General features: G+C 41.6%; 1 protein-coding gene across 5 annotated transcripts in view; it reads left to right on the top strand.

Annotated features, from left to right (window-relative positions):
- The window catches only part of Adamtsl1 (ADAMTS like 1), a 924,007-nt gene that overhangs the window by 656,803 nt on the left and 240,738 nt on the right, over window positions 1-26,466 (top strand). For all 5 annotated transcript variants that reach the window (XM_087904876.1, XM_087904875.1, XM_087904874.1 and 2 more), the window contains one exon: window positions 22,754-22,880. In XM_087904876.1, the coding sequence (XP_087761002.1) occupies window positions 22,754-22,880 (127 nt within the window). The remainder of the gene's footprint in view (window positions 1-22,753; window positions 22,881-26,466) is intronic.

Raw genomic sequence — 26,466 nt, 5'->3', positions numbered from 1 at the left:
TTGAACTCCGTCATGTAACCCAGCTGACCAGGATCTGAAACTCAGGATCCTCCTGCCTCTGCCATTGTGCTATGATTATGTATGTGTGCCACTAGCCTAACTAAAGATTTTCTTTTTATTCAGATTTTTCCCTTTTTGAAATCCCTCCCATTTTGTTTCTTTCATTTTTTACATTAGTTTATTTAATGTGTTTGTGTGTATGTGTGTTTGCATGCACATGCTTGTGCCATTTTGTGTGCTGCGTGTGTGTATGTGTGTGTGTGTGTGTGTGTGTGTGTGTGTGTAGGTAAGTAGGTTCATAGGTCAGTACACAATGTGCAGGAATTTATTCTCTCTCATACCTCTGTGTGGGTCCTAGGAATTGACATTAAGTCATAAGGCTTGGTGGCAAGTGCCCTTACCCTCTGAGCAACGTCTCTGGCTGACCTCCCTCCCTCCTTCCCTCTCTCCCTCTCTCCCTCTTTCCCTCCCTCCCTCTCACTTATCCCTCCCTCCCTTCCTTCCTCCATCCTCTCCATCCTTTCTTTCTTCCATCTGTTCTTCCTTCCTTTTATTTTTTCTTTCTTCCTTCTATATCTCTTTTCTTCCTCTTTCCTTCCATTCATCTATTCTTCCTTTCTTCTTTCTATCCTTCCTTTCTTCTATCCCTTCCTTCCTTCCTTCTATCCTTCCTCCCATCCTTCCTATTCTTCCTTCCTTTCTTTCTTCATCCTTCTTTCCTTTCTTTCTTCCATCCATCCTTCATTTCTGACCACACATAGCAAGAATTTACTTTGCTGGAAGGAAGGATATAGTAGTTTGTGTTATTGAAGTGACAAAAGCCTCAGTAGTCCTTTTGCCTGTCTGGGTAGGGAAGGGTTCATACAGCTTCATCCATAGCATGTGTGCTCAGATAGGTGGTCCTGCCAGGATAAAGGACCTCAGAGTTCCTTCATGCTCAGCCTTTTTTTCTTAGTTCTGAGAAATATGTGTATGCTCATCTGAAGCGTGTTGGCAACATGTCAGGTGCATGGTTTTTGTCAGGGCTCTTCAGGTTCAGACTTCCATTTCCCAGAGGAACTCCTCAAGTGTCTCTCTACACTTCAAAGCAGAGCTTGTTAATCTTCTCCACAGATGACTTTCACAGCTTCAAAGTAAAAACTTCAAACTAGCAAACTCCATCTAGATAGAACCTACAGTCAACAGGTTCCACACAGAGAGAGGTTCATAGAGATAGCTGAGAATTGCAGACTTTAAGTGTAATATTTCCACAAAATATGCAAAATGTATATTTGTGTGGAGTGTGTGTGTGTGTGTGTGTGTGTGTGTGTGTGTGTGTAGGTGAGAGCACAAAGTACAGGAGTTGGTCCTCACTCACCTTCATTCATCTTTCAAACATCCAGATCAGGCCGTTTTCTGCATTCCCAGCTGGCTTTGTTAAGCAGCAAACAGTGAAGACCTGATGCTGCTAGAGATGGTGCCCAGCCCTGGGAGCTTTATTTGCACAGCCATACAATACACAGCCCTGACCTATGGCTATTCAGATGTCTACCCTTCCCTACAGGGTTTGTCGTATAGGTGGCGAATCAACTACCATCACCATCATTGTAGTACTCACATAATAGACCGTCCTCATGGACTGTGTCAGACATGTGTGATGCTCCTCACACACACTGGAAGCCTCACAGAAGACCCCTCCATAGCCCAAGTGTAATTCACTTGGTTAAATATGCATAGCCAGTGGCTGGTTAAGATGCATCTCCCAGTCATTCTGCCCCTAAAGCTCATGTTTTTGCCTGGCCCTGCTGCCCCTTAAATCACTCCTCTCTCCCACTGAGCTTCAAGCTAGGAGAATCTCTAGCCATTCACTGGGGTTCTTTTAGCCTTGGGTTTTCCCCCATTCCTTTTCTCTTTTTGAAGATTATTTTTATTGTATTCTCTATGTGCAAATGTCTGTGCCCCACCTGTGAGCAGTGACTGTGGAGGCCAGAAAAGGGCATCAGCACTCCTGGAACTGTGGCTGCAGATGGTTGAGAACATCATATAATTGCTGGGAACCAAACCTAGGATCTCTAGAGCATCAGCCAGTGCTCTCATCCCTGAAGCCAGCATTCCAGCTAGAGGTTTCCCCATTTCTATTGAGAGGATGAACAGGTAGCAGGTCGGTGTTTGTTTATGAAGCTCCCCTGGCTCTGATCTTGTCTCCAGTTAGGAACAACTCTAGGCATAGACTTGTGTGACCTGGGCAGAGCAGTCACTGTGAGAGCATGCTTGGAAAGTCAACTGAAGGTCATTTTAAAGGCTTGAAGAAGAACATTTGAATACAAAGTGAATAAAGCTACTCAAATTGTTAGGCTCTCTATGATACGAAAGTTTAACCCTTAACCTCAACATGGAAAAGTCAGAACTTAATTCAACACAATTCAAAAATATGCAATTCAAAAGTAAAAACTTAAATTAGTCTTGAAATTATGTGTCTTACATAAAATTACACTTTCTCCCTTCATCCCTTGATTCCAGCTGCACGCTGAAAGGCTAGAGATCCATGACTGGAACACGTTCATTCAGAAACATGCCTCCTGGGTTACAGGAATCATACAGAAAGGCCTGGCCTCAGGAAGCACAGATAGGATAACTGTGGGAGCCCCAAGTCCATGGCCAGATTCACTCTCATTCATTCTTAGTCATTCATATACATATTCTCTCTCTCCCTCTAAAAGAACTGCCCTTGTTAGTGTTCTGTGCTTGAAATGTTCACTAGCCATGGCTACAAGATGCAATAGCTGACATTTATATCTCACCAGACCATTGGCATTCTTTTCTTATAAACACTTTTAAATAAGGGCTCTAGTCTGTTGAGATGTCTGAACTTTTGATATCACAGCATGAAATTATCGATTATATTCTGGAAACTTTGTGCTGCCCAAGAACCAGGCAGATGAGATACAAAACTCCTCCACACAAATCTCATAATATTTGGAAAACATCTTATGATTTTATGTTGGACTGTGCTCATGACAGTCCTTGATCACACGTGACTTGCAGGCCATGGTGGAACATGCCTGCAATTTAACCTTATTGTGTTTATTTCACTGATATAGCTAAATGTCTATAGAAATAAACATTTAAGGCTTCTGAAATATAGTAAAATTATCAGACAATGGTTCAGACATCTTGTAAAAAAAAAAAAAGCTAAAATTGTGGTTAGCAATTGAGTCTGAATAACACCCCACATATTTTCCATGAGAAGAAATAATTATAACATGGTCATTTTGCAAGACACATTAAAGCTCTACCATTTTCATCGTGACCAGTGATCATTACAGGGTGATGTCACACAGGATCATGCATGAAAATGTTTCCTGGTTTACAAGTGGCCACGGCCTTGCTGCTGTCTACGGCTGTGAGGACAATAACTCCTTAAGTCTCTTCTCCCTGGACAGGGGCTTAGCATCTTCCATGTCTTGGTGGATGAACATAAGAGGCTGGAACTACTCAGATGTTAATGGTGATAAACAAGTCATGGAAAACCCCTGTCTTGGTTCGTAGCAGAATCTTTTTGTACTAGAACAAGATGAACCTTCTGCGAGCAGAGAGAGTCTCCTCTCTTCTTCAGCCAAAAGTTCACCAGGGCTCAAACAAGTTCTTAATGGATTCCAGCAAGACTCTGTGAAGTTCTAGGAAAGAAGTTTCTGCTTCGCAGCCTGGAAGAAAGCGCCTAGCTCAGTACCACACTGATCTGGACCTACCTGCACTCAAGTCCCAGACCTGGCTTCTAGTCTGTCTGGTTCCGATTTGGCAGAGGAGGGGGACTTTGGCAGCCTGCCTTTATTGTTTTAAAGTATCGCTGCCTTTCTGTATTTCACAGCTCACAGCTCACCTCGTCCATCAACCCTTGCGAGGCTGATGAGAAATCAGCCCCATCTGTACCCCAAATATAGCACATAAGACCCTTTCATTCTGCTCCTCAAGTCTATCAGACACAAGTGATTCTCGTTGTCCACACTGATAAAGGAATGTGTTCCTAGAGATAATCTGTCATTATGCCTACTTTGCCCGTGGAGACTTTCCTCCGTCATAGGGAGGTATAGGACCCATGAAGATAAATCTGCGGTACGCAGAGAAGTGACAGGTTTGACAGACCATCAGCAGGCACAATTTATTTGTGATGGTGGATTTTTTCTGGATGTTTGATTTGTAATATCTAAGTAGTCTCAACTTTCTTGTCTGTTTTAGAATAGTGAGTGTCTTCTTAAAGGGGAAATCAAGTCCCTTGGATAGCAAATGATAATCTTTTATATAAAATGAGAGCTCAGTTATTTTTTCACTCCTATATTTCAGATTTTTTTTTCTGAGTTAACATACAAAGTGATAGGTTTTTACCATGACATTACTAAACACATGTGTCATTATACTTTGGGGATTTTTTTGGAAAGTTTAAAACATTTATTGATTTTCTTTTCATTGTTTGCTTTTTTAAAGAATAAATTTTGTATAATCTGGTGGTGATGACACACACCTTTAATCCCAGAACTTGGGAGACAGAGGCAGGTGGATCTCTGAGTTTGAGTCCATCCTGTTCTACAGAGAGTGTTTCAAGACAGCCAAGACTACACAAAGAAACCTTGGAGGGAGGGAGGGAGGGAGGGAGGGAGGGAGGGAGGGAGGGAGGGAGGGAGAGAGAGAAAAAGAGAGAGAGAGCAGTTTCTAACATACACTAGTGTCCCCTTTTTTCCTTTGTGTCTTCTACTCCTTCTGCTATTTTTTTGCTGTTGTTTTTAATTATAATTAATAGCCATTGCTCCATCCTTGAAATATAATAAATAGCTTTGCATTCTTGCATAGATTCCTCACCTTTTAGAGGAGTCATTGCTACACTTGGCAGATGACTAGGGAGAGGAACTGACCTGGACAACACTGCACTACTGATATGTAACAGGACTTGGATTTCTATGAACTTCTGATTCCAACGTACACGGTGCTCCGGGCTATCCTGATACCGTGCCAAACTATAGACATCACATAGTTGGGTCCATGCTGCTCTTGTTTTGTGGGAGAATGGCGAGTGCAAACGCACAGGCCTCTTTGTCTGTGTCTACATGGAGAAGTCACAGGACCAGCGGGGCAGAGTAAGGGCTTCAGAGTTGCACAAGAAACAAACATTGTCATGTGTTTACTTGTATTTGTGCATCTAATTACACTGTTCCATCTGTGTGTTCCTTGTGTTGATTATTTGTATGCATGTGAATTTGTCTCATTTTTCATGGGAGTCAAACAGATGTAAAATACAATTTACCATTTTAACCTCTTTTAAGTATGTGGTTCAGCGGTATCGAATTTACTCACACTATTACCATCACCCGCCTCTAGAACTTGTTCATATTCCAAATGAAACTCCACACCTAACCACATCTATTCATGACTAGCTCCATATACTCCCCATCCCTTGGATGTCTTGTAGTCACCATTCTACTGCCTGTGTCTATCTATTTTACTGCTCGTGTAAGTGGAATTGTATAAAATTGATATTTTTTTGCTCAATGTGGGTCTTTTTTCCACTTAGCAAGTATAAAATGTTCAAAGTTCATCCATGTTGTAGCTTAGATCAGAACTCTTATTTTTTATGGTGATACTTCCTATAAATAAAATTTTTCTTACCCAGTCACCTAGATGGACATTTTCTGCTCCCACCAGTAGTGAACAATGCTGCTATTGAACACTCAAGTGTCTATTCAAGTCTGTAGTTTCAGTTGTTTGGGAAGTAGACAGAGAAGTAAACTGCTGGATCACATGACAATCCTTTGCCTAAGTTTCTGAAGGTCTTCCACAGTGGGTTTCCAAGTGTTGCACAGTTTTAAGTTCTGACCCCTCAGCCTCCCTGTCCGACACCCATGATTCAGGCTCATAACATTCTCTAATGCACAACTGCGACTTTATGCCTTTCCCCCTTCAGCAGCTAGTACCACGCTGCTCCCAGTCTGCTGGGCAGAGACTTGCTCATTAGGATGGAGATCATAATGCCGAGACTTCTGGGAATTCCCCTCCCCAGTATTCTTCCCTCTTTCTACCCCTCTGCTGTTCCCAGACTCAGAAAACAGCCATGAAAATAGTGACATGCATGTCTGCAGGGAAAAAAAAAAAACAAACAATTGTAACTGTGCCTCTATACATTTTAATGAGATGCTTTGGAGAATGGCAATCTTCTTACCCATCTCATGTTGATTTATGATCGCAAGCACAAGCTGGGCAAGCCGAAGTCACATCTGCAATTTAAATGAAACCCTTCATATCTAGTTAGACCCCATGGCTGGCATGGTAATCAAGAAAGCAGTTGGTTCTAACACAGATTCTAAACATGCATTAAACTGTCGGCTAAACAAGAATGCAACCTTAGCCTGCTCTGTGTTTTAAGGCAACAGCGTGTTTGTATGAACCAGTGGATGTTGCACTTCACTTGGGAAAAATAGACTAGGAGTGATATTGGATGCTTTTGATTCAGCCCTTTGCATATTTGCTTGTTTCATTTTGAATTTTGCTGTTGCTCTGAGTCAGGAGTCAGAGCGTCATGAAGACCTGGCTGGAGAGGAACACACTGATGTAGAGACAGTTCTGAACCCTACAGAACTGTGAAGGAGAAAGGCTGGTCGCATCATTCTCCTCCAGTCCTCCTTGTGTACTGCCATCGCCTCCGCTGCTCCTACCTTGAACACTCTGGAAGGAAAGGGTACCAGCTCATCTCATTTTGTGCAATGTTACAGTGTTCCCAAGTGGAACATTCCCATGATGGGAACATGCTCTCCTCTCGGGCTTCCAGTGTTTGTGTTTTTACCTCAAACAAAGACAGAGCTAAGGTGATGGCTGATATGCACACAGTCTCCTTGCCTGGGGCTGCGAGACTTTACCCTGCACCGCCATGGAAACCAGAGGTGGGTGCTGGAGTAAGCATGCTTTGGAATTGACTTCTCCACTCCTTCGAACCCTGTGTGGTACAAATTAGAAGTTCACATTGGGGCTATAATCACGGGCTTTGGGATGCTCTAATGAGAGGTCTCTGCAGGGTTAGGTTGCCCAGATGTGTCTGGGCTGTGCCCAGTTGGTTTCCATCCTCTGGCCCGCACTCCTGCCTTGTCATTATTAGCCTGTCAGCTGCTTCTCGGTACATTCTCTCCTCTCTTGCAGACAATAACCTAGTCAGTGCTGAAGCCAAGTTATAAGCAAGCATCAAAAACAAGTTTTCAGGGGCAGTTGTTCTCACAAAGGATTAGAAAAGCCTTGTGATCAGGGACAGAACTTCGTCTCCAGAGAAAGTTTTCTTGGGTCCATCTTATTTTCCAGACGACTCTGAGCCGATGCTGAGAAACCAGGTCAGCATTCTTGAGAGGTGAGAGGTTGCTGGTGGCCTAGGTTTTCGAACAGAATGCCAGAAAGATTTTTCAGAAGCCTCTTCAAGAAACAGTGTGTTCTCACATGGGCATCTGGCTAATGCCAGCTCTTTTAATGTACGCACTGTTGGCTTAAGCATCCTCTAGTGTCCTGGGTGACAGAGGGTGGTAAGGAAGAGCATGTTAGAAGGCAGGAATCCCAACGGCCATATTCTAGGGAGGTGACTTAGGAAGCTGATTGGCTATGTCTTGTGCATAGTCACCAAACTGATTGTGATTTACTGTCTGATCTACGTGATTTCTGTAAAGGACTGACAGTGTCTGGCATACAGAATGCCTTCATATATACCATCATTCCTTTCCCATGCTGTTCATTTGTTCACATTCTCTCTTATTGGGCTTCCTAAGTAACAACAGCTCATTGCCCTAGTCTACAGTTTCCTAGCATGGTTTCCTACTCTGCAAGTAACTTTTATTCTAGCCTTCTGCTTTCTCAGATAGTGGAGCTATCTCCTGGCCAAATTAAAGGCCCACCCTTAGTGCAAGAGGAAAACTGACTAACAATGAGCAACCTGTTTTCTCTCGATGTATTCACTGGAAAGAATTCAAACACTGAAGATGCCAATCACGGAAACTCAATACCCAACTGTTCTGGGCAATACTCTATTCGTAGCTATTCTCACCTTACACTAACAAATACTCCTTGATATATATTCTACGCAGTGGTTCTTTGCAAACTGACAGTAGCTACAAGAAATAATGAACTCTAAATAATAGAAATATGATATCAAGAATCGCATGATGATTATGTCAGTGCCATGTTCAAAATCAATTTGAAATAACCGTGGAAAACTTTAAAATTGGTGATCAGATCCCATTTTCAGATCAAATATTCCTCATAATGTTATGGGGTCCACCAGAGAGGACCACTGAGACACAGTTTATAACCAGCTCGGACTAAACTCAGATATTCATGACCCAAGTGTAGCACCATAAAGGGGTTTTAAAGGGAAAAGCCCCATGCTGGTCTCTCACTTGGCAGCCATAGGAGGGGCAGGAGGGTATTTAATGCAAGCAAGTAGTTTAACAAAAGCTGGAATAGAGCTTAGCCAGAGCGTGGTTCTGCATTAGCAGGCAGTTTGACAGAAGCCTAGCTGGCCAGGGCCTCCACCTCAGATGCTTAGAGCACAGTTGACTGAATTTTCCATAAGCCTTCCCTTGAAGAATACCAAATTCTAGTCAAGCCTAAGGTGGTCTAAGTAAAAATACAAGATGGAGGAACCTCTGTGCTGTCCTGCCCTGTCACAGGGGACCCAAATTTGAGGAGTTTTCTATTTAGAATTTCACAGGTATATTAAAAATGATACACTTAATATATTTTTTTCAAATAAAATAGTTATCTAAAGTTATATACATAATAAAATATATGCAGAAGAAATGCTGCCAAGTCAAATTATTATTGTTACATGAAGCATATATTCCATCTCTTCTTTGCCTGTGGCCCATCAGAAATCCTCAACTTTAGGGCACAAAAACAGGAACTTTGTGTACTTTCAGAGAGATTAGAAAATATATATGCTCCCTCTGTTAAAATGATGCTTTTCAAATAATTTGTAGAAGTTGACTAAAAACAATTACAGCTACTCTAAAAACATATTTTCAAATATTTCTAAATTTAAATATTCCTGTTAGCCTGTGATTCATTTGTGCTCTTAAATTAGAAATGTGTTGAATGTTTTATTATCAGGTTTGAAACACAATTCATCTGGATTTAAACTAGGGACACAGTAGAACAGAACAAGGCTTCCATTTCTCTAAAGGGATGTGGGCGCTCCCTGGTATTTTCTTAATCTTTCTGAATGGAAAAGAAAATGCATGCAGTCATTTCTTTGACTGAACTTATTGTGTGAAACATGAAAGAAGAAACAGCCCATTGGCCACTGTCATGACAGTGCAGTGATTCAGCAAAATGAAGCTGGCTGTCTGGACCCTACAAGCTCGGACTGTGAAGGGGTGGCCACATTGTCTCTGCCTGGCTTGTCCAGTCACTGATCCCAACAGTTAACCATGCATCTGGCCCAGGAATTTTGGCACCCACTAAAACGTAGGCAGTTTATTTTTCTCTTACAATTTGTGATTTGTAACTCATGCTTATTGATTTGTTGCTGATTTCGATGAATATCTTCAGGAATGTTTCTTTCCTTTTTTTAAAAAAAAATAACTTTTCATTTATTCTTAACACGTTTGGATTCAGTGGCTCTTTGCCACTCAATGCATGCTGACCATTACCAGACACTAATGAACTGGTGATTGTCTCTTCTCTCTCAGCACCCTTAGCGACCATTACAGTGCACTCTATAAAAATAGATTCTGGTTGAAAAAGCAGAGTTCTTGTCCCAGTTCCTTAAAATCTGACTTTCCCAGGATCTTAAGTCTTAAAGGAATGTATTTGAGACAGCTCTGCTTTGTATTGAGAAAGAGACTTGGCGATTATTGCTTACATGGACATATTTAAAATTGGTTTCTGAATTAACACTGTATCAGTGGCCTGGAATTGGAAAGCTGAGACCTTCCAGGGTTCTAAAGCATTCCTCTATCTCTTGAGTGACTTTTGGAAGAGATAATCTGCCACTCCACAGCAATGCCCGGAATTTTTTTAACTTTAATTTCTAACAGACTCCACTGAACTCCTTATAAATAATTTCTCTATGAGCCAACCCAACTCGGTGCTGGCTATCTCACTGGGTTGCTTTAATGGGTTGTGGTGTGAAGATGTGTAGTTTCAAAAGCCATTTGCCATGGGAGTTCCACCCATTCTAGTTCTAGAGCAGAGTGTGTTTCCTCGATAGAGCAGTACCTGTTGCCTTACTTCACGTCTGCCGTGATCAGACCTAGGAGCACTGAAATGATATGAGTCTTTGCAACCTTGACCATGTGTCTAGAGCTGTGAGACTGCTCGGCAAGACCTAGATTACTAAGGCATACAGTGACCACACCCCCCCACAGCATAATTAACACGTATCATTTGACAGTTATGTGGACTCGAAGATGGAAGGAAGATTTGACAACAGCATCATCTCAAAAATTCTGAAATATATACTTGGAATTTTTATGTCCTGTGCAATGTCCTAAATCTTTACGTACGTTATATCAAACACTTCCTGGTTCATAAAATAGATAATAATTTTCCTTTTTTAACTCATGAGCCAAGTGAATTTCCTATAAACAGTGTGACACATTCAAACAAACAGTCATAAGTCAGTATATCCAAGTTGTCATGTGTTGCCCTATAATATCACCCTGCCTCTTTCACAGTAGAGCACAGAGACTCTTAGGAGGACATAATATGTAGATTTTTTTGGTTAAAAAAAAAGTAATGAGGACCCAAGCTAAGAAGTAGACCATGAAGTGAATATATTGATAGCATGCTGTGATTCAGTATTGTAGCCTTGTTAGTAATAAATGCAGTATTTCCAGAGCAAGAACTGGAAGGCTCATGGTAGAACTGAGGTTCACAACATGGTTCTGTTTCTTAGGGGTTCAGAGCAAAAGCCCAATCTTTGTTCAATAAGAAGAACTTTACCATTCCACTCAAATACTTTATAGTACAACTTTTTTCCTTCAGGAAAATTTACATTAACAGCTATTGGCTTCTCAAGATGATCTAAAAAAAAAGTTGTTAGCTTGTGTATGCTTTTGAGACAAAGATTTGGAGTTTTTCTACAGATACAGTTTTAGGATAAACTCTGCTTTTGATCAGTTTTCTTCAGGTTTTACCTGAAAGAGATTCAATACGTATAGGTAGAATTGGCAACAGAAAGAGCAGTGGTCTGGAGTGGAACTCATTTAAATCTCTCAGTTGAGGATGAGTTTGACAGATGTTGAAGAAGAATACATATACCTTTGTCCAAGAAGCTGGTCGAAGGTAACGTCTGTGTAGGTGACCAAGCACAGACTTGACAGCAAAGAGTAGCAGGAGACCTCCTTTCCTAGCGACTGGAGACAGCAGGACATTTAGGTTCTCATTGCATCTGCTCCCCTTTCCTTTTTGTCCTTTAGCCTGGACACATAGAGACAACCAACACACTTGTCTGAGTTCAGCTAATTCCCCACTTTTAAATGAGAGTTTTATCGTGTCAAAAGTTTTGTTGAATTATGAACCAGATCTGGAATTTTGAACTCTTTAGATCAAAATGTCAACAAAATTATCCAGAGCTGCATGTATAAGTGAGTGCTAGCCCTGACAGCGGAGTGGCTGCTTTGTGGTGGCTTATTGAACAGGCACATTCTACAAAGATCCACATTCTACCCAACCGAAGACCAGCTGTTATCCTTTCTTCTCAACAAAGAACTCCTGTGTTTGAACAAAACCATGCACTGTATGCCCAGCAGCAGAAGGGAGTCTGAGCAGTGATGTCAAAGTATACCATGATGTCACCACAATTCACAAAGAATTACAGTTAATGCCATGTGAAGTGGGGCCAAATTCAACACTTTCCCTCTTGGGTACTTCACAGTCTGAGAGACAGAAGCAAGGCCAGAGGTCAGGTCTTTGTATAATTTTGTTTCGCATTCTCCAGACACCCTAATTTTGGAAGCAGGGAAGAGAGAAGACAGCCTGTTAAAGAAAGGTCCCTGACCATCTGCGGAGAATGAGTTCTAGCGTCTGGAAGCACCAGTGTCTACACTACAGTAATTCTTAGGCTCTCTCCTGGAGACTACTAGATAAACAAATTTTACTAAAAACAATATGCAAGAGGAAAAAAATCCAGATGTGTTTAGCAGTAAATTTACACAAGAATGTGGCCAAATCTCTGGAATAAACAAGGCGGGAGACACATAAATCAGATAGGGAGTACCTGAGAGCTTGAATGCATGCTAGAAATCAGACCTCTTCCTTCTCTTGTTCCCTCTCCGAGTATTTATTCAACTATCAAATGGATAAGATCCCTGTCCCCACGAAAGGCTGAGCAGAATAACTTCTTTTAAATATTTGCAACCTGAAAGACTAATTACTCTACTTGGTGTCTCATAACACTAGCCTTGCTGTCTGGCTTTTCCTCATTTGCTTTGAAACAAATAAAAAGATAAGAACTTGGAGGCTAAGGTTACAGCTCAATTTAGGTTAAATGCTTGCATCAGGGCCTGAGTTCAATTCCCAGCCACAACATTAGAAGCTAGACGTGGTGCAGGAATGGGAAGATCACTTGAGCCTGCTGGCTCGTCAATTAGTGAGCTCCAGGTTTAGCGAGAGACCCTGTCTCAAAAAAATAAAGGTCAAATAAGATCAAGAAGGATTAAGGAAGACACCCAACATCAACCTCAAACCTCCACATGTCTATGCATACATGTAAATGCAGACATACATGCAGATACACAGAAACATGTGAAGCAAGAACCGTCGAACCAGTGTGGATGGCCTGTGCTCTCTAAAATGTATAGTGAGCATGCTACTGGGGAGTTTATTATAAAGAGAACAGGATTTCCCTTGCCCTCCCTGACACACACACAAAAGCCTGAAACCAGAAACAAAAAAATCTCATTCCTGAAAAACCAAGCTGTTCTCTAGATTTTAACCACAAAGTTGTTGAAGTCCTCCGCTCTGAGGAGGTAGGAGCAGATGGTCTAGAGGGAGAAGGACTATGTCCACACAGCCCAAGAGGGAGCCCATGTGGAAGGCAAGAGTCCAGTGAGGGGCTACCCAAGCTGAAATCCATGAGAAAGAGCTGAGAATCTAATCTTCAAATGGGGGAACTGCAGGATTTATCTCTAGATGCAAATTTCTAGGAGAGTTAGGGCACAGAACCCAGAGACTGTGCCTAGGTAGAAAGGTGAGAGGGACCTGTTCTTGGGAAAGATGCACATTCTTGCCCTAGGACAGCTCTAGACTAGAGGGATGTGCCAGAGACAGGGAAACAGAGTAAAAAGAGGAGGCTTAACTCTCTTATTATAATGCTAGGCTAGGCGATGCCTCTTGCTTTCTCTTTTCTTCTTTAGAATATAGAATAAACACCCAACATCCACCTCAAACCTCCACATGCATATGCACACATGTAAATTCATGCAGACATACATGCAGAGACACACAAACAAACATACAGAGACACACAAACACACATGAGGCAAGAACCATAGAACCAGTGTGGAGGACCTGTGTTCTCTAGAATGTATATGAACATACTACTCAGGAGCATGTTTAAGCTCCAATTTGGAACTTAAATTGGAATGGCTACTGTATGTAGTCGTTTGGAGCAAAGAAGGAAATTCTTCAGAATCACAATATGTCACTGTCAGTCTGTGTCACTGCTCACAAACTGAATTCGCTCATTCATGCAACGCTTACTGCGTGCTGACGCCACTCTCAGAGGACAGTGAATAAGATAGCTGTCTTTGTCCTTGGAGTGTTACATTCTAGACGACAAAAAAGAGATACCACACACATGTATATTATATGGTATCAAACTACTGCTGTGAAATAAAGCAACAGAACAAGATCAGAGGACTAGGGGCTGGGATGAGATAGAGTATCCAGTCAATTTAGACAGTGTCTTACTGGGACAGTGGATACTTTCGCAAGCACACATATAAAGAGACAAGAGGACCGCTGTAAAAATGTCTGCTGTAACTTGGTCTTCAGGTAAGACTCCTAGTAATGAGAACCAGGAGGCTTCTGACTCTGTTGCCTGCTTTTGGAACCCGTTCGTTCCGCCAGATTTCCTCATGCAACCTTGGTGGAAGGGGGAGTACCGAGTCTCACTGCAGCTTGATGTACCATGGCTGGCTAATATCCTTGGGGTACCCACCTGTATCTGAAGAGAAGCGGTAGAGGAAGCGTGGATGGAGTGGGGTGGGGATGGGGGATGTGGAGTCTTGAAAGAGGGGAGGGAGAAGAAGCTTTGGTTAGAATGTAAAAGTAAGAAAGTAAATTTTTAGAAAAATCACACACACACATATACACAAAGCCTGAAGACGAATACTCAAGTCATATTCAACAACTGCGGCTGTCGTAAGAGAAGAGCACATTTTGTTCATTTGGAAAACTACCAGGAAAGTGAGTTAGAAAGAGATGGAGTCAGAAAGGAAACTCGGGTAGGTGAAGAAGGATCTTGGGAGTCCTTGTAAGGATGTGAGGTGAATACACAGGAGACAATTAGTCTAACAATTGAGTGCCAAACTCTAGAAAAAAAGAGTACCATGTATAAGGAGGATTCTTCTGGGAAAACTTTGTCTTCGGTAGAAAAGAGGTAATATTTTCACATACATTTCTATTTTCTAGTGATACATTAGAATAGGGGAGAACTGCACCTTACCCCAGATGGGCCAACGACCTATCATCATCTCCTACTAGAGTGCATGTGGCTATCTACTGGATCCTGGCTACCTTAGAGTGGCCAAGAACCTATCAGCATCTCCTACTAGAGTGCATGTGGCTATCTACTGGATCCTAACTACCTTGGAGTGGCCGACCACCTATCAGCATCTCCTTCTAGAGTGCATGTGGCTATCTACTGGAACCTGGCTACCTTAGAGTGGCCAAGGACCTATCAGCATCTCCTACTAGAGTGTGCATGTGGCTATCTACTGGATCCTGGCTACCTTAGAGCTGCAGTGTTGCTTTAGGCAACAAAGAGTGACTGACAGAATCATGAGCATCCTCCTTCCTCCTGTCTTGTGATTCTAAACTTGAAGACACAGTATGTCACAGTCTTGAGGGACCACACCCTAGTGATATTTAGTGTTGTTCTTCCTGCACTTCACATCTGACGATATCATGCTCCCCAGAAATGTGATCGTTGGGCAAGTACTTTTTAACCTTTCAGAAGGACCTCAGAAAATTTTTAAATGGATGTGATTTTAGTTACTCTTCAGGATTATTGGGGAAATTAAGTGAGAAGACATGTAGTTACCTAAGTATAGGGAATATTTAGCAAATGTTAGTTCATTTTACCTCAGTCTTTCTTTTTGCCTTTGCCCTTGTGACCTCTAGTCTTCATCAGCTTACTTCCCTTTTGCTCTCACCTGTTCCTGGAGAACAGGCAGATTCATCCTGCTCGCCCTTGACAGAGACTACGCCTACAGTCTGCCTGACTTGTCCATAGCACCATAACAGCCAGCATAATGCTTAGAGTCACTGGATTTGGTTAAATTGGGGTGTAATCAACAGCTTAATGTGTCGCTCCTCCAAGGACATTTTCATGACAAATGAACAACTACATAAGTGGTTTTAATACAAAGATGGCTGTTTTATTTTTTTCCTATGTGGACCCTGTGTTTTGGAAGTTTCCAGCAACTCAAAACATTACCTGTGCTAGATAATGATTTGTTTTCCAATTTTATGACTTAAAGACCAGAGTTTGAAATTAAGAAATACATACATCAAAGATCAGCCTTTGTCGTATTTGTATAATTGAGGTAGTTGGTGTTTGGTGACCTTATATGGTTTTATTGCAGATAAACCTATTTCCCTTAGAGTTATGAAAATACTAAACCTAGCTCACAGGCCATTGTGGGTGCCATTGTGAATTATGAGAGATCCTGTTTTGTCATTCTGAAAATTTAAATTAGAAATACCCCCTCCAAAAATAAAAAAAAAAAACATAAAGGATGAACATTTGTAAAGGAAGAACATTTGGTGCCCATATAAACTGTGAGACATGGAATTGTTGTTGTTACTCCTATTGGGGGAGGTGGGGAGTAAAGAGGTGTGGACCACAGGTTTAGATTTGAGAGAACACCTTATTCATTTCCCACATGTGCTTCCAAGTCACAAATTGCACATGAAACCATGCATTCATCCATTCATGCATGTATGTTGTTCCAGCCATGGTGATCCGGATGACAGTATTCAATCTGGCCATTGCCATTGCCACAGAAATACTTTGTAGTACACCTCTCCATGGTTCATGACATTCTACAAGACAGAATTTTGAGGTTGTTACTTCCCAGCCATTTGATCTTGAGGAAATTAGCTTCTCAACCTCAGTGTTATAAGCTGTTCTTGAAATCATTCAAACATAAAAAAAGGAGTAATACTTGTGGAGAGATATTATTTGTGGAGAATTGTCTGAGAGAGAGGCAGCCAGTAATTTCGCTGGCTCTGGAATGGTAAATCAGTTTGGTCTTCTCGTGTGACAACCATAGTCTATTGGATTTGGCTCCTAGAGAACAATGGCTTAAAGCATCTAGGGCCACGTGAAAGCTCACGGGCAAAGAATGCTGCAGTTGCTCGACCATGTCTGCTCCGGGTCTGGGTGGGAAAAGTCTGCTCATGCACCATTGTTTTGCCTAGCCCAAGCACCCGAGTGCCCACCCTGGGATTAGGGCAGACAGCCCCAGTGCTTTGTAACTAGATGATTTGTTTGGGCGTCTTAAAAGGCCTTGTATCCAATATTCTCTAACCGTTATGCTTCATTAGAGATTCTTGAGAAAATATGCACCTGGGATCTGGGTCCTTTGGGGGTTTCCTAGATCTGTTTTTCATCCATTCATTACACAGACACGAGTTATGTCCACTGCAAGGAACTCATCACCTATACGTTTTGAAAAGCTCCAATAGGTTTATTTTCTCTCTCTTTTTTTTTAACCATTACTCTTCTTTCTTCTCTCCTGTAGAGTTAAAATACAGACACAGAGCTTGCCCCACTTACCATGCAGCAAATCTACCCAAGTTCAGAGTGTGCACCTCATGTCTGGTTTTAGTCTTCCTAGCCTTGGCTTTTCTTTTGGCTTTATTTATCCATTTAAAAGTTTTTCCTTGTATTACATCAGACTTGATGGATATCTTATTGTGAAGATCTTAATCATGAAGAATATAATTAGATATTTTATACCTCCCCCACTTCTAAGCATAATGAGGAAATGAGGTATAAGTATATGTAAGAACATACTATGTCCCATATACTTTTGTCTGGATTAAGTAATTCAGAGACACTCTGATCAGACTTGCAGTTTAGTTTTCCTTATTTGTCTTTCCCAGTACTGAAAATAGAGGGGTTTAACAGTATCTTACCTCATGGGTTGGATCAAGAAAAGCTTGACATCATTGGCTCAGAATTTGATGCTTGCAGTTGAGGTCTTTATGGGAAACCATTTGAAACAGGTCCAACATGAACCCATCTAAGAATATTTATCTAGGGTATAGCATCTGCTGATGGCTTACATTCATTTATGTTATAAAAAACTGACTGGTTTGTTTAATTTGTTTTCTTCTGTGACTTCTCGTCAAGATGTTTTTATACGGTACAGCATTCCAGCCTTGGGTCCCACCTGTTTGCTTGCGATCAGCTGTGGAAAGTGAAGGGAAAAAGCCCTCTCTATCCGCATGCGCTAAAGGAAGGCCTGCTGCCCAAAATCTACAAAATGTGTTGAAAGTCAGTGAGCCAGCTGGTTTGCGGACTAGGGTAGCTTGTTGAAGGAGACCCTTCCTGCTGCCTTTAGATAGTCCTGAGAAATGAAGGAGCATTGGCGGTGCTGTGGCCATGTTTTCTACTCCTAAGTAAAGGGCTGCCTATCTGCATGTATGAATGTGTTTGTAAGAGAGCATATGAAACATCATACACTTAAAGTGTAAAAGTCAAGCATGGTGTCTATTCATTGCTTATGAACATGCAAAAGGTTATTTAATACCAGTTTGCCTCAGGGCATTATTGGTGCTATTTTGGTTTTCTATACATTGGTTTTTGAACGTCTTATACTTCATAGCACTTGAGATAAACATTTGGTGAACTCATGTACACTGTGCAGTCATTTCGGATGGAGATGAGATTAGACCCCTGCTCCATCTGATATTTAGTACCAGAATATGAAGAAGCTTCATAAGGTCAAAATATTCAGTGAGAATTCTATCTCTTTCCAGAAGATTTCTTGCAACTGCCAAAATAGCGAGTGGTCATTATCTCACTTTAGTGTCTTGTCCAGAATGGGTGTGTCTGGGAACTCAGTGACCTGAACATAGCCTTCTGTGACATTTTACTAATAATAAGTGAAGGTACACTTGGGAAATAGTGTCTAATAAACCCTAGCTCTTTACAGTAATTCCTGTTCATGTTCCAGTTCAGAGGTATAATATGGCCCAATCCTTTGTAGTATGTGCTTTATTCTGTGCACACAGATACATACACAATGCACATACTTTGTGTGTGTGTGTGTGTGTGTGTGTGTGTGTGTGTGAGAGAGAGAGAGAAAGAGAGAGAGAGAGAGAGAGAGAGAGCAATGATTGTCATCAGTGATTTCGACTCTGGCAAAGACAGGAAAACTACGTTTGCCTATCTCTACCCTGAATTGAAATTACAAATCAGTCACTGCAGTTGGAATGTTGTGTTTCATTGCTTTCTCAGCACTCACTGTGCATCTTAAATATCAGATATCATGTAAAGCAGCAGATATAAAGATATACAATACCATGCCCATTTATTAGAATAAAAGCATTAAGTTCTCTCCCAGAGCCTATGAGCCAGTCAAGGGGTTTATCCCAGCTAACAATGACAGAAATGAATTCCACCTTGTAGAGTGGACTTTAAATCCAATCAGAAAGTGGTTGATTGCTCTCATAGCATCTGCTCCACCATTGTACCAGGGGGCATATCTTGCCAGATTGATCACCATTGCAGTGTTCACGGCTGGGTAAGACTGATTGAGACATTTCTCCCCTAGTAGTATATACAGAATCTTCTAGCACTATGAAAGTTAGGCAGTGGGCATGAAACTTCCAAGTCAGTACCAACTTAATTTGTCCATGTTTCATGACTCAGAGACGTAGTGTCTTCAACAACAGGATTTTAACACTGTGTTCCACAGGATAGCCAAGAGCAGTGGCAACAGGCTGTAATGATTGAAAGGAGTCTTGTGAGACTCCGCTGATCAACAGCTCACAAAGACAACCCATATCAGACATTGTGCTTTTTATTTATATGGTGTCTGAGCAGTTTATTCTCTAGGAAGAAACAAAAACAAACAAACAAAAAACTGCACAGATCCCAAATTAGCCTCAGTGTGATATTCAGGCAAATATATTCATTGTTCAAACTCCATACCAGTTCTGTAACCATGTGAGTTGGGTTTGTAGAAAAGATATTCCAAAAATAAAAGTGGTTTAAACTAATAGAGATATGTTCTCTCAGAAAAAAAAGAAGCTAGGAAGCTAAGATATAATCAGTCTCAGTGTGGTACAGAAGCTGGGCTCTGTCCTCTGTGCTGCTCTATCCCTAGCCTGGGTCTTGCTTTCTCAAGGTTGTCTCATTTTTTCAAGATGGCTACAGGAGCCAGCAAGAAGGAAGGCAGACAGAGGGCAGTAGGGGACCTTCCAGATAAGTCAGAGTCTTTAACTAGTCTTCCCAGAACACATTTAATTTCCACTTATATGTCAATAATTACAATTTAAATGTATGGTCATGGAGAAATGTCTTCTTTTAACTCAAAATATTACCATCCCAAGAAAATTAGACCTGTATTACAGAGAAAGCATGGATGCATCTATGACAGGGCAACCCATAGTCTCTATTGTCTATAAAGAAAAGCCTGAGAAAGAAAGGAGCTAGATTCTGGAAGAGTCTTTCTTTATACCAAAGATACTTAATTCAGAATTTGGAGGATCAGTAGGAGTACTCCCAAGTAAAGAACTGATCAGGAGGGTTCAATACAGAAAGTATAAAATGCTCAAAGTCACAGAAAGTTCTAGCATTATTCTTACCAACTCAGCCCATTTCTACATTCCTAGTTACTTTCTTTTCTGCTAATTGTAGATCTGAAAGTAATAGTTTAAATTTTAATTAATCTAATAGTAATTCATAATTAATAGATTAAAACATGTCAGGAATGATCATCCTGATATGAGTGCAAACAATTTTCTACTTGCACCAAAAGAACATTTTATCTGATGATATAGTAGTTGATGTTTTGAAACTAACAGATTTAGAATATTTTGACATCTTCATAGGGGAATTGATACAGAGGAAAAGTAGAAAGACAATTGTGTCAGGGAGATATTTGTGTTTTAAACATTGAAATTAAGTGATGACTTGCTTCATATCCTAGGGTCCACAGACCCACCTCCAAGAGCACTAAGTTGGGTTCTGGTTACTCATATAATGTGTCCCCTCCTATTTAGCCCTTCCTAATATGACTGTTACTTTGGATCTAAGAAAGCAAAATTGTTCTTTTCTCCCCATGGTTTTGGAGCCATGAAAAGTCTTCAAAGTATGGAAGAACTTTCTTTGATTATCTGCCCTGGTTCCATTGAAGACATCAGTGTCCTTTAAATTTTTCCAAGAAACTTAAACCTTTTGAGAAACCTGCAAGTTCTAAAAATTAAGAAGTAGATCCAGTTATGTTTGAGATGCCTGAGAGCACAAATTCCCATGCCCATCTTGTCCTTCTACGTAGCTGAGGATCCTGTCAACTCAAGCCTGTCTCTCGTCAGTCCTGGGCAACAGAGCACTGAGACAGACGGTGGTCCTCAGTCAGAATGTGCCGCGCATTCTCAGTGAGTCAGGTCCAATAAGGAATCGAGTTTTCTGACCATTTTCTCCTGCCTCTGGGGTTTTCTTATTTCTTAGTAGCTGAGGTTGAATGCCACACTTCTGAAGGATGTGCTGTAAATGTCACAGCCACATGTGCCCCTGCAGTGTTTCCTCCAACTCTCCATCCCTTTCTAAGCTGAGAAGGTTCTTCCTCTATCAGATCTTCTCTGTTTCTCTCATCAAAGTCACTGTGTTTTATGCTTTGGGGAAACTGTGTGTCTATATTTGTAGCTCTTCTTGTGATTATCCTCTTACTTTTATGGCTCATGACGATTTGGATATTGTCTTCTCCCAGCTAGACCAGACATGCCCTGCAGGTGGGCCCATACATGCTTAACTATATCACCGAACTCTGCTTTTTTTGTATAGCACCAGACCCTTAGCAGAGCCTCGAGAAATGTTATTTAGATGGTTAAATCACTTTTTAAAGTAGGTACTTCTGCAATTCCCCCTTTCACAATGTCCTAAAATGTAAGTACAGGTAAATACTGATGCATTTATGTGGAGGCCTGTCTATGGATGTGAGTGTTGAAAACAATCCTACTACAGTTCCGCAGAAACTGATCAAAGAAGCCCTAATGACTAGTGATGCGCCTCTTGAAATGTCACTCTATTTCTTCTTTATCTCATTAAAACCAAGAATAGACATCAAAGCAGGGCAAGGCTTGGCATTAGCTCAATACAGAATTCTAGGATATGCAATCCACTATCATATGGTGTAGTTGCTGTTTCTAGCCAGCTTTTCTAACTATTTTTTCTCTGTGCCCAACAGCCCCACCTATTTCTCTCTCCTGCCTACCTATTGACCATTCAGCTCTTTGTTAGACCAATCAGGTGTTTTAGGCAGGCGAAGTAACACAGCTTCACAGAATTAAACAAATGAGACATAAAAGAATGCAACACATCTGTGCACCATTAAACAAATAGTCCACAGCATAAACAAATGTAACACATCTTAAACTAGCATTCTACAACAGTATGGGTCTGGCTTGTGTCTCTGACTTAAGCATAGGTGAGAAATGATTAAAGATACAAAGAAGTTTGCCTGCCTACTTGATAAAGGTATGGTTTCATTAATGCCTGATGTGGACCAACTATGAATGCTTTGCTGAGTGTATTTAGAACATGACTACATATTCACCAAGGACCCTTAGGCAAAACACGTAACTTCAACTATACAACAGGGATACCGTTCATGACCATTTTGAAAGTTAATGAGATGTTTGTTTTTGCTTTACACAAGAAAGAGCCAGACAGAGTCATCCCTGACACACACACACACACACACACACACACACACACCTGTGTTAGTGTTACCGGAAACGTTGCTGAAAAAGCCTACTATCACAGTATTAAAGAAATGCTAACCTACAGATGAGGCACTCTTCCAGTTTCTTAATGTACAATAGTGAGCCCAATGTGCAAAGCCCTTGTGCAGTGTGCGTTCTGAGTAGCATTCAGCTCCTGGAGATCATTGATAAAATGTTTCCAGTTGCTGTCACCTTACGTCTGTGCATTCTGTAATTTGCAAGAGACCTCATTATTGACACTGAGAATGGCGTTTGCACTAAGGTTCTCATAACACAGTAGTTCAGGATCTGTTTTTACTTTCTCCCAGTCCTTCCCAGTCTCCATTCCCTGTCTTCTATAACCTTCCCACGTCTATACTTGAACTATAAAGATACTTCTATCCATACAACAGAGTTCCCCCTTAACCTGGTTCATATTCGATTAACTTGGTCCCTTTAAAGTCAAGTACATCTTGTGTCTCTCAGAGATGAGGGCCGTGTGTGTCATTTGGTAGCCATTGGTCTTGCCATCGATCCCTGCACGGGGAGGTGCCTTGTTGAATTACACATTTCTCTTTCTCATTAGATTGTTGGCTGTGATCACCAGCTGGGAAGCACCGCCAAGGAGGATAACTGTGGGGTCTGCAGCGGAGATGGGTCCACCTGCCGGCTGGTCCGAGGGCAGTATAAATCCCAGCTCTCGGCAACTAAATGTAAGACACTAAGCCATGGGCAGTTTGGTATTTGTTGACTTGTTATTCAGTCCTCACCTAACTGTGGTCTCCCTCCACAACTGGTGAATAAAGCATCTACTGAAGTGGAGAAGAATCTGAAAATTTGGAGGGAATGGAGGTCCTGCCTTGTGGCTTCATGTGGAACAAGTCAGATCACCAGCTGTAACCTGAAGGAGGGACCCTTTCCTTCTGAGACAGTGGGAGAGAACATTAGAGACAGCTGAGATTTATTGCTCAGTGGGAATACAGACTTTATCCTAGTCCCTGTATGATATGTATTCTGAGATTCCTGGTAAAAGTATCACAGAGAAAGTGGGAAAGTCAGAACAAACTCACCCCTACTACTGCAAAGTCACATGGCCCTCATTTTCAAGGTGGCCTAAGGCCAGTGCTGGCAATAGGTTCTTTCAGAATTAATGCTGGGCCAAAGTCTGGCGAAGCCATTTAAGTTTTGTGAAGCCATTCAATGATCTTTGTGTCCTGTTGTCCCTATATCATCATGTAACAGGCTTATTCTACATGAATGTGCTTTGAACTCCACACTGTCACCTCATGTGGTCTTTTTAGGAACTTTATAAACAAGGTAGTCTTAATTTTCTGTTACAGAAGACATGACTGAGAACTTCCCAGATGGTATGACTTTCTCAGGTCACATAAAGAGCTAATATCTGAGCCCAGAGTCTGATCCCAGTGCCTCAACACGCATTCCTCTACTGTCCCATCATGCTGACTAACACTGGGTTTGTTAGATATTTATAATTAGATAGATGGATAAACTCAGAAGACCAAGGGTGCCTTCCTAGTTGAGCCTTGTGAGAATGGAAGGCGTAAATGCCAAGGTATCTAAACCATGGAGCTGCTTGTCCATGTGGATTATTATAATCGTCTCTTCTGTGAGGATCACTGCACAGAAAGGAGTGTGGCCTCTAGGCTCAAGGGCATGGGTTTTTAGAGCCATTTTGACCCTGGTTTGATGTTTTTATTATCTACAACCCTTCATTTCCTAATATCTATTTTAAAATGTCTCCACAGCCTGGGAAATAAGAATAAATTTTTGCCTGTGGTTTTGTTATCTTTTCTTGTTGACTAGTCAGAGGAAAACAACTGACATTTGGCAGGTTTATGGCTTTAAACGGACCTGCAGGTCAAGAGGAAAGGCAGATAGAGTGCTTTGGGAAGCACTGGAGAACTATTCTGTGAAGCCATGGGAAGGCACCTTGCCAAAAGGAAGGAGCCTCTTGGGAGGAGAGGCAGGAAGAATGACCAGGGATGTCTAAGCAGATGAAGAATTGTGGATGCCCACTTAGGAAGCTCACCACATTTTCACTGCCCTGGAAGAAGAGAAGAAATATGATTCTCTGAAAAACTAAAACTTCTAAGAACTCTGGCAGCTACAATGAAGGATGGGGTGACTCCGACATTGATAAAGCACATCCAGGCAAGAGCGTTCTTTGCTCATGTGTGCTGGTCATATATGTTGGTAGCTGTTTTTTTATATGATGAAGAATTAAGGAAGTCAGAAGATGGAAACCAGAAATGGGCAGACGCAGCATTCCTTTGTAACCTCTGAAATTTGGGTTGAAGAGATTTATGGAAACAAAATGCACTTAAAAGGCCAATTCTAACAGAATTCTCTAGGGAATGCTGAAGAGGGAGAATCTTTCTAATTATTGATCCATAATTGAACTGGTGCCCATTATGCACAAATGCAGGAGTTACCATTAAGCCCAAAAGTGTTGGTAGGCATGTGCGCAGCAACTGCCCCCTGGGAACTCCTGAAAGCCTGTTTGAATAGAGGGTCTTCCTTTATTATTGTGCCTCCGCCTTCCTGTCCCCATAGCGGAGGCAGAACAGTGTTCGGGCAGGCATTCTTCTCACCCTCCTATTGGGGGCACTCGGTGACTCGCAGGCTTCCAGCCCCTGCAGGATAGGAAGAGACGCTCTGAGCGAACAAACTGGGGCACACTGAGAATCATCTGTCATCCCCAGTTCTGCAAACGCATCCCTCAGGGAAAGGGGCTCCACTCAAGACCAACAGTGGGAAAATTATATAATACACAACCTGATGATTATACCTAATGACAAAACGCAATTGATTCATTTACCTTAGCTCGGATGATGCCTCGTGACAAAATGATTTATATCAATAAAGCCCGGCATGTGCATGCCCCCTCACCACAATCTGTAGCAGATGCCCACCGAGCTGCTTCGCTTAGATTGTCTCCACCCCAGGAGAATCTCCTGCCCTGTATTTACAGACTTCAAGGCAGCCCACAGGCAAGGGTGATTAGTTGCTCAATAGGCAGTGTGCTGGCCAGGTGAGCACGCTCCACCCCAGAGACTCTGGAGGAGCGCTGCCAGGTCTCCCCCCACATCTTGCCAAAAGGAGCCATAAGCCAACCACATGCTTACATCCAACTCCTAGTGCTCGGATTCCCCACACTGAACTCATTTTCTTTCCAAATCTATATCCAAGTTTTTTTTTTTCTTATGTTATCAAAACTCATGGGAACAAAGGGAAAATAAAAGAGTGGAGAAAGACCATTGCAGAAAGTGCCAGAATGAAAAAGGAAAATAGGAGTAACTTATCAAATGACTGCTGGTGAGGGAAAAGGAAGCCACCATTTTATCAGAAGACACTCTAGTGCCTGCTCCTTTTACATAGGAAAAGACTCTAGTGATGACAGTCAGTTCTCCTTTTATATTCAATTATTGACTTCTTCAGACCACTAAGAAAAAATAATTAGCTAACTTTAGCTTACTTTTGATTCTTAAAATGTAAAGGCTCGTTCCTCTCACAAGCTTTATTGACATGTGTGGTAGTATGTGTCTTCTTAGACTGTTAGACCCAGATCCAGCCTGTTTGCTAGGAATCTGCAAGCAGTCCACAGAACTTTCAAATGTAGCTGTAGGTTTCAATGCTACCAGGACAACCTCAGTCTCTCTCACCACACTCCTTGAGTGGCAAGGGTCAAATAAGCTAATTTATATCAAGATAAAATGAAGCTCCTGCTCCTCAAGGATGTGCCTCTCAGACCGTGACTCCTGCTGACTTATGATGGCTGTGGGTTAGCATACTCCTGGACCTTCAGTCTGGCTCGAAATTTTTTGAGATGAATTATGTTTATGATAAAACATGGGGACTTCTGAGTAGAAAATACAGAAGATAAATAAATAAAAGAAAAGTGGTAACAAAACTTTCCCCTCCTAAATGACTTCTTTGAGCTGTACTCATAATTCCTCCAAAGATGCCTGTCCATTCACTCAACAGTAGGCATTTAAGAGACACTGTTCCTAGTGCTAGAAACACAGCAAATAACAAAACAGGCAAGAACCTGTTTCTCCATGAGACTTACATACTAGCATGAGGAACCCTCAGACGAACAGATGAACAAATAAAATGCATGTATGCCGTTGGATACTAGGAGAGATGGAAAACGTTAATCAAGAAAGGGGAAGAACATAGGACTTGGATGAGCTGACAGCCGGAGGCTGAAGAAGAGCTGCAGTTTTAATAGGTCAGTAAGAAAGGACTGATGATCAGAAACTTGATACTTGATAGAGG

The sequence above is a fragment of the Myodes glareolus genome, chromosome 3 (genome assembly GCF_982192425.1).
Source record: "Myodes glareolus chromosome 3, mMyoGla1.1, whole genome shotgun sequence".
NCBI classification, from domain to species: domain Eukaryota; kingdom Metazoa; phylum Chordata; class Mammalia; order Rodentia; family Cricetidae; genus Myodes; species Myodes glareolus.
Note: the sequence above shows the minus strand (reverse complement) of the source record. Positions and strands in the feature narration are given on the sequence as shown.